Here is a 9,419-nt window from a genome sequence, read left to right as displayed (position 1 = left end):
ACAATTAGCAAATGGCCTTTTCTAGTTCTAGAATATGCATTTGGAACAGGTGTAGATGAAACGAAATAAAAGAGATATGGCTAATGTCGAACCGAAAGTGGCAAACAGGGTGGCAAGCTGAGTGGTCACAGACTAAGCAATATCCTTTTGGAATGACAAATTCACAGTATTTAATGTACTTGCCACTGGTAAATGATTTCATGAAAAACAGAGTAAAATTAATCAGGTAACTGATTTTCACAATGGCCAAATTAAAAAAAAAAAAAACAACAAACTATTGGAGCAAAGGAGCTGTTTGTTTCTCCCATCACGAATACCGCTGAACTGTGTCTCAAGCTCCCTCAAAGCTAGAAATAAGGAAAATCCCTTTATCTCTTCGGTTAAAGACCACAGTTGTAACATAGTATTGCCTTGCTTATGCATGTGACATCAGGTAAGAGAAAATCGTATTCAATGCATACCATTGTTTTAAGGAAAAATTTAAAATGTAGGACCAGTTTACTCTATCCAGACTATGCAATAAACACTTCTTTCATTGATGTTTTGCAGTGGCAAATAATTTATTTCTTCTCTGATACCTCTGCCAGTGTTTAATCCTGATATCAATGCGCTTATGAATTTACCAATCAGTTAGTCTATAAGCCACCTGGAAGATGGCATCCAATGTGCTCACATTTGTGTTCTTTCTCATGTTGTTTACTGGAGATTCAGCTCCTCAGAGTGCTGAAGATTGACTGTTGGGAGTAACACAGACAGAAAGGAGTACCAGCCAGTGTATTTGTTGCCATCATGAGATTGAGACCTCCTTCCTGGTAAGTGGACAGCTAAATGACTCAGCCATTTATCTAATGAAAATGGAGAAATGGAGGTGCCTGGAGGAGAAGAATTACTTGTTATGGGCAGCAGTTGGTATGACATGGTTATGAATCATGAAGAGCGCAGTTACTTTAGAAACAGCTGAAAGAAGACTATGCAACATTTCAGAACTACCAGAGACAGGTGATTGCATTGAGTTTTAGAAATACAGTTATCATGATTTCCAATAACTGGTCAAAAGTGATTCCTGCCTTCAAAGTTCTTATGCCAAAAGGAGACCAAAGTTACAATAGGAAAGACATAGGAAAGATTTCTACCACATAGTATTTTTGCTTAAGTGTATGAGGGACTTGGTCACCTCCCTCATTCAGAGAATGAAATTTACGCTACTTTTCTTGAAATTTAGATTGAAATCTTTGGTAATTGCTAAAGGACCTGTAGTAATTACCATAATGACTAAGGTGGTGTCTGTGTCAGAGGTAATAAATGAAGTAACAAAACATATTCTGTCATTGAACAGTGGAACCAAATACCAGCATTACCTTCTGTTGTGAAATTTTTAATACCCGTATGCTACCATTGTACAAAAGGGAAAAAAGGCAAGGAAGAATCTTTAAATAAATATTCTAAATTTTGACTTTAAATTCTTAAAGTAAAACAAGTAATTGGGTTTACCCAAAACCATAGTAGAAATATATATATCTTAAGAGATAATGAATAGATCTTTAAGACAAATAGGCCTCAGCTTGTGTTTTGACACTAGTTTGTTGAAGGAATGTTAATGGGAAAAAAAATAGCAAGGAAAACTGTCAGACATGAAAAACAACAGAAGTGAGAGATGAGCTAGGATCTTCTAGGAGCACAGATGGTAAAGGGATAGATTTCAGATAACAAAAATAGCTGTAGCCAAATGCTTTTACACGGTATGATAATTTTATAGTAATAATAATAACAGAAGAGCTTTTCTCTGAAACCCCATTCAGTCAGCCCTGACCTGACGCTCCTGAGGAGGTTCCCACTGCAGATATCGTGAGACAGAATTCTTAGAGAATTTTGTTGAAAAGTTGGTATATTAGGCAGGATTTCTTTACCAGTGGACTTACTAAAAAATAAAGACACTTTAAGCCAAGAAGAAGCTTTAAACTCTGTTAAATTCCTTTCATTTTTATATCATAAGTAATATCATTTGTATGTGTTCAGTTATGAATACATTGTGAATTACAGGGATTTTATTATTCTTTGCTTATGTGTTATGCTATGTAAGTAGGATTGTAAGTGATGTTCGTTCCAGTTTATTGTTGGTAGTAATGTAATTTCTCTGAGAATGTTTGTGGAAGAACGTTGGTTCCCAGCTCTTGTCTTTTGGTCAGTGTTTGCATTCCTTCTGTATAACCTTTACAAAACTCTGTATAAATTCTGTAAAACTTTTTTCTTCATACTCTTCACATTCTTTGCATTTTGCTGATGTTGTGGAATTCACCTGAAAAACAAAATGCAATATTAAAGCAGGATACAGATCTATTTGTTCTGATAGAGAACCGAACCCTTGTTTGTCCTGTTTTTGTGAATAACTCCAATGCAGTCAATGGCTATAGAAAGCATTGCTGGAGGCTGCCGTGGTACTTATGGTCTGGGCAGCTCCTGGCTTGTGTTCCGAGTAGGATCAGCTTTCAAAGATACAGCACTTCAGTGAGAGATACAAGTGGCTGTCCCTTTGAAAATTAGGATACTTTTCTGTATGTGCCTGAGCATACCCAACTTTAGATACTGAAGTTACGAACTGTTACTTAAACATACACATTCAAACACTGTAACACATGTATGCATACACCGTAAAAAGTATTTGCTTTGATGGGAATCCTGAAAGTGTTTTTCTAAAAACCACTAAATTCTGCTTTTGCACTGTTCGTTGTATGTGTAGCTTTTTCATTGTCGTATGTACAGGTTACCGGATCCCATTTGCTTTCACCTGTACCATCCCACCTTTTATATAAAAAAAGAGGTATTTCTGCTCCTGAAGAAACACTTTTGATTTGCCTTTTTTCCACAGACCGCTGGTGTTACTTACCTTGTAATTTTCTAAGCTTGCTTTTCCAATTTTCCATATGTTCAATACATCCTGTGTTTTACTACAATTTTTGATAAGACATTCTTGAAGAATGACGTTTGTCTCTAATAAAAAGCATCTCATTACAGGTTCTCGGCATTCTTTCTGAAAAAAAAAAAAAAAAGAAGTTGCAATAGTCTTATGTTTAAAAAGGGATGTGAATGTAGGATATAATTTACCACGAGGTGGCCGATTTTTATTTACTAGATATCTCTTCTTACTATTCAAATACTTTTAAACATCTGCAAAGATTGGCTGTGAGAGCTAACAACATAAAGACCAGCCAGTTTGCTAAGGTGGGGTGAAATATAGTGTCTTGGTGAAGAACAGAGGAAAATAATTAATTAGGATAGGAATTTGGAATATAATTAAACGTAGTGGAATTAAACTAGTATTATTCTTAGTTCTAGCACTTTCATTCAGAGATCTGAATTCAGAAGAGGTAGGGGAGAAGAGAAGTTAAATATTACCTGTATTTCACAAATTAAAGAAAAAGAAGCGGAGGAACTGATTTCTCCATCAAGTCAACAATAAAGCCAAGAATAAGTCCCGGGTTGTCTGACTTTCATATCAGACTGTCCCACTTTAAGAAAATCTTCCTGACATTACCGGGTATTAAATCAGCCGTTACAATGGATTAACTTCTCTGGCTCAGTTCAGTTATGAGAAAGTGTGTGTGTGGGTACGGACATGCCTGTTTTGCGACCTTTTTTCCCGTCGCGTACAGGGCTCACTGTACAGACACATCAGACTCTGTGCTTTCTCAGACTTGCCAGATCCACTGAGCACATCAACATTGCTGTATTCTGCATGCGCACTGAGACTATTCTGCACTGAGGCAGTCAGTCCATCATTTCTAGGAAATCTTTCATTGACGCTTTATATACAGGTTTCACGTATGGTCTGTGTTTGGCACAGTCCTTGTGTGAATGTTTATGTTGCCAGCAAAGCACCATCTCAGAAGCAGGCTACTACCACAGCAACGAATCCAGCCAATTGCACCAGGGCTTTACCAAAGGTGACTGCTAGGAATGGGGTATCAGCTGGATGCATTTTCTTGGTGGGATGCACGTGTCCATTTTACTAAGAACTATATTGACAAATTAACATAATTCATCCTTTGCAGAATGATCTGCAACTATTAGAAATCTAAATCCTTGAGAGTACCTAAGTATTTGCTGCTAAGCTAAGGAATGACAATAGCGGAGAAATGCACAGGTAGATGCTGACAGTTACTCTCCATATTCCACTTCTCCAGTATTTTATTCCATTAAATAGTGAACGGTTTTAAATAATCATCTTAAAGTGTATTTTGTCACTTTTTTCCTCCGTCAAATTACAAATTAATACCAATATTATTTTAGCAGTGTTTGCTTTGATAAGATCATTTTGGATCATCCCTTTTAATTGATTATTTTAATAGGAGGTGATTTGATAAAAATAACTAATACCTCTTTACATAATTTATCATAAGTACTTTAACTGACAGAACTGTTCCCCCCAAGGCAAATTATTTGATTTCTGAAACTTTTCTCAAGTTGCACCAGGCTGCCTTAGGAGAAAGTTGCTAGTAAAGAAATGAAGCTACCGTATTAGACCAGGTGTGGTCAGATTTTAAGTTTACTTACATCCTCATCTGTGTTTGCAGTATATAAGCTGACATCAATATCCTAAAAGAAAAAGAAGAGTTAGAATTATGAACATTAACTAACAGATTTAGAGATGATAAAGCTAACTCTGCAAGGCGTGGATTAGGTCCGAGTTCGAAGGCCCAGTCCATCCAGGTACTGGGAGCCAGCAAGGGCATCCACCTAGTAAGCTACAGGATGGGCTTCACTGTGAGGAGGACTCATCAGAATCGAGCCCCGCAATACTTTCTCTGAAGACGCTAACTCCCAAGCCCACTGCCCCTTTTCTTAGGAAAAGTGAGAAAGAAAATAATATTTAAATCTAGAGTCTGTGGTATTTGGTCAACTCCAATTCCCTTTAACTTTCTATTATTTTGCTTCCACCCATGAGACAGCAGCTCCCTGTTACTGACACTTCTTAGCTGAGTACAGTGCTAAACATGTAATTATATCTGCTGCTATGATTATATGAAATGCTGACTTTTTTTTATGAACTTACTTTGGATGTCTTGATCTGCTCCAAATCTTTCAGAACTTCCGCCCACTTGCAATGACCTGCTGCTGTCTTCGGTACATAAGCACTACAACAGAAGAAACCCAATGACCGTTGGCTAAACAGTTGGTATACACAATGTTTATGCTGAAAAAAGGTCAGAGATTATTAAGATACTATAGGTACATTTTTTACATGTATATATACCTATGGCAAATGTTTGGGGCAAGTGTATCTGACAAATCATAAAGTCATATAAATACATAAAAACTGTAGCTCAGAGTCAAATGCTGTATAAACAGTCAAAGTGTTTCTGAAAAAGGCCAGGTCTATAGAACGTAATGCAAGAGAAAGGTTCAACTACTTAATGTAAAATACCTTAATTTGGATGCCTTTCAGTAATGCTGTACTGTAAATAATATACAACAATGTAGGGAGAGACAGACCAATTGTTTTGGGGAGTTGGTTTAAAACAAGCAGTCATTAAACATTTAAGCCTTAACCAAAGGCTCAAAAGTTACCAGATTTTTAGGAAAGGAAAAAAAGAGGATTTATAACGAGAATCAGAGGACCTTTACCATGTTTTTGCCGGGGGGGGAGAGGGAAAAGAAATGTCAGACCTTAGCAAAGAGATTTGACTGAAGGGGCACAAGGAGAAAACAAGTGAGGCATGTAGGCCCTGGAAGCAGGGCCAGTTTTCCAAGACGGGAAACTGGAGTGAGAATGGAAGAAGGCATCTCGTATACGTAATTCAGCATACATATTTAAAAATGCTCACGTGTGGTGTTTTTTCATTGCAAAGACATATGGCAATTGGTGGAGGTCTTAAATGCAACAGTTCCAACAAACTTGATGGTCATCATGGAAATTAGGGCCAAGATGCACTCTTGACCAGACCGAGCCTAGTCAAAGACAGAATAAAGTAAGGGACCGTGGCCTATGAAGCAGTGGGGGACTGCATATCGTGGCAGGAGAGGATCCATTCTCTAAAGCGACTGGAGGCAAGTAACAGCTGTAATAGTAAAAATAACTAATCCAAATTTACTGTCTAATTAGCATTGACTTTGTAGTTACCATAGGAAGAAGATGATTAGTCCCATCTCATTCTTTAAAAGGCAAAAGAAATGGCTGGTCAGAAGAAGATACAGCTGATATTGCAGACAAATACTTTTCAGGTGTGTTTTCTGAAAGACACAACCAAGACGACAGCTTGTCACAATCTGATTTCACAGATTTTTGCTTTAGTTCTGACTTAATTAACCAATTTGACAAGACATCCAATCAAGATAAGACTACCTGTTGTGTGTAGATTGAGAGCCCAACTGATTTCTAGCCTGCAGAAATATACAATAACTTAAAAACAGTTGATAGAAAATCAGATGCTGAAGACACACTACAAAGTTCTGAACTCATTCTGGGCTCCCGAGTTATTTATCTGTTCATAGTGCAGACTGCCATTTAATGCAGGGGCAATATTAAAGAACTTTCATTTTGTTTTCTGTCCTGCAGATCTTTTCCCTGACTACCTTTTGCCACCCCAGATGCTGTGAATTACCTACAACTATAGCATTACCTACAATTACAACATTACCTACAATATTGTGGTTGTGTATATATGAAACTCTGCATCGAATACATCAAATGCTATAGTTATGTGTACAAAACTTAAACACGTACTATATCTAAATATTATATTTATACTTCTTTACCTAGTGTATGTACATCTAATAGTGGAAAGTGATGCATTTAAGAATTCTGTCAGTAGAGGCTGGCAACTGGAAATAAGGAGGAGGTGTGAGCTGTGTGTTGACCATCAGCAAACATTTCACTGCGCACAGCCTGGGAATCTTTGTTCCAAAGTCACAAGCCCTTTGCTTTAAGCTGATACAGTTCCTTCACAGAGGTTAATTATCTGCAACTGTGCTTTTGATGCAAGGTTTTATTTCTTACCATATGTGCAACACTTTTATATTAACTCACTCAAACCATGTTTCTTTAGCAGAGGTTTATGTATATATTAACTTGCAAGTAAATATTAAAATATGGACCAGAGAAGATAATAAGTAAGAGCTAGCATTTTGCAGTGGTGAAAACATCAAAATGGGAGGTCATCCATACATTGTCAAGTTTGCAACTAACTTGCTGAAAGCCTCCTTATTAAAGCATCTGCTGGCCAAGCCAGAAAAATAATAATTACATAATAATTACATAATAATAATTACATGTGTCACAGGGGACTTCTGAAGAGTATTTGCAACAAATACTTGTTACTCTCTTAAATAGAAAATGTTTTAAATACATCACAGTTATTTTTTTCCCCAAACCCACAGGTAGAGCTGAAATAGCATAAGAACCTAATCATTACATAAATTTCCACACTCAATAATGGAAAGCAATGCCAGACCCTTTTATCACCAGTGTGTGTCCAAAACCAGTTAAATAAGAAGTAAGTAAATGAGTGGTAAATAATCTAAATTACAATAAGGCCAGAACAAGTGATATCTCATCCATCCGGTGAACTATTTCAATATGGAACATGCCATGTTATTGTTACCCAAAGTATGTCTAAAAAACAAGGCTCAACCAGTCACTGTTTCCACAACAAATGGAAATTGAAAATATGTGAGTATTAAAACCAAAATATTAAGTATGTATAAATATATATTTTCCAAACGTGCAAGAATGTAATGGAAAAGAAATATTAACTGCTTGCCTATGGTCAAAAGAGCTACATTGTTTTGTTATAGTATGACAGAAAGACTCTAACCTTTCTGCAGTTAATATTGTTTGATCTGAAATTTGTCATGGTTTTGTTTTGGGGGGATTTTGGGTGTTTGGGTTTTTTTTGTTTGGTTGGATGTGTTTTGTTTAAATCAGCATACTAACTGTTTTGATTTGCCAATCCTTTAAAAAAATCCTATTTTGGTTTTCGGCTTTTTTCCTTTAAATTTAATTGAAGTTCAAAAGTAGCCTTATGGGGAAACTCAAAGTACATTTAAAGAAATCTAAAATCTGATTTGTTGGATACAGCTGAAAAAAACATGTTTTAATTCCATGTTTAAATTTTTTAAAACATTTTTTAACAAAATTATTTAAAATGTATTAGAAGCATTGATCATTTTACAAGCTGGTTTTTATCAAATGAGATGAGGTGGCTAGAAACAAAAAATATGAAAGACTTATGTTGGGTCCATAAGCGCTTACCAGCTTTGTGTTTCATAATAACTATGCCTTAAAAAGCTGATTTGAGAGGGAGTTCCAGTCCAAATGCATTGTCAAATTTATGCTGTAGAACAAAGTGTTCGAGGTGAGGAAAATAATACATTATAGTACCTAATGAATAACGGGCCAGGGTTATCATTAGTTTGTCATTTGTTTTCTTTTTTTAATACTTGTTCACTGTGATGACAATGGAACACTGTGTTCTTAATGATTAATGTAGTTACCTTGATCTTTGGTTTTCTTAAATATGGTAGGTAACTATTTTATTGTAATGAAATAATCATTGCTAATTTAAAATAAAAGCTTAGTTTTTAGAAGTAATAGAGAACTTTACTGATTGTAAAACATATAAAAAATATACTACATACATATTCTAAAGGGTATTCCATTTGTTTATAGAGGAGGTTCTTAATGTCCAGTAGATCACCTAATACATTCCTTTCCATGATTCAGGGCCAATTTCTACTTGAATTTCTTAATTATTTCATCCAAACTATTATTTAACAACATAAGGAATGTTAGCTTACTTACATGCTTTGACAGGCTCCTGCCTTGAACGTGCATCATTGCAATGTAAAAATTTTCTTTGGCTATTGTTAGTTTTTCATTTTTACTCTGTTTAATCATTAATCAATTGCTCTCTGTGTTCATAACATCTGTGATACTTACCCTTGTTTTATGGAAGCTTGAACTTTGGACAAGGGAGCAGCTCATATTTAAATATGTACGTATTTTTATCTGTAGCTTGTGTCCTGATAACCTGTAAATCTAGGTTAAGGATTAAAGCCTGTGTTATTCCAAAATGCATCTGAGAGTTATGATAGACACAATAACCTGTTTGGGAAAAGGAATGCTGTTTTTTTGTAATGAAGGTAAAATCAAGCATTTTAAGAGCAGTTACCACTGAGTGAAATCTAAGCCATAGTAGTACTGTTTTTAAAGAAGCAAACGTATAAACAAATGACAAAACTTTTCTTTAACAAGGCAGAAACACTTGCTGATTTTGCTGGTTTGGCTGTCACAGAAACTATTATCTAACTATAAGAAGTCAGTCAAAAGAAAACATTCATAACTCTTTACAATATTTAAGTTACGTGCAAAGGAAAGTACCGAAAGCTAAAATTACATGTCTTTGCCTGTATATGATATATTG

General features: G+C 35.7%; 1 protein-coding gene across 2 annotated transcripts in view; it reads right to left on the bottom strand.

The window, feature by feature from the left end:
* Positions 1 to 1,697: 1,697 nt before the first annotated feature.
* Positions 1,698 to 9,419, bottom strand: part of IL15 (interleukin 15) — a 32,871-nt gene continuing 25,149 nt past the window's right edge. Inside the window, exons 1-6 of one of the 2 annotated variants that reach the window (XM_082482198.1) lie at positions 8,936 to 9,005; positions 6,119 to 6,228; positions 5,051 to 5,132; positions 4,552 to 4,593; positions 2,885 to 3,028; positions 1,698 to 2,296 (exon numbers count right to left, since the gene is read on the bottom strand). In XM_082482198.1, coding sequence (XP_082338324.1) covers positions 2,183 to 2,296; positions 2,885 to 3,028; positions 4,552 to 4,593; positions 5,051 to 5,132; positions 6,119 to 6,228; positions 8,936 to 8,980 — 537 coding nt within the window. In that variant the 5' untranslated portion in view covers positions 8,981 to 9,005 and the 3' untranslated portion in view covers positions 1,698 to 2,182. Of the gene's footprint in view, positions 2,297 to 2,884; positions 3,029 to 4,551; positions 4,594 to 5,050; positions 5,133 to 6,118; positions 6,229 to 8,935; positions 9,006 to 9,419 lie in introns of those variants that run through there. The other variant, XM_082482197.1, reaches the window with a different exon arrangement.

Source organism: Vanellus vanellus (genome assembly GCF_965231255.1).
Source record: "Vanellus vanellus genome assembly, chromosome: 4".
NCBI classification, from domain to species: Eukaryota; Metazoa; Chordata; class Aves; order Charadriiformes; family Charadriidae; genus Vanellus; species Vanellus vanellus.
Note: the sequence above shows the minus strand (reverse complement) of the source record. Positions and strands in the feature narration are given on the sequence as shown.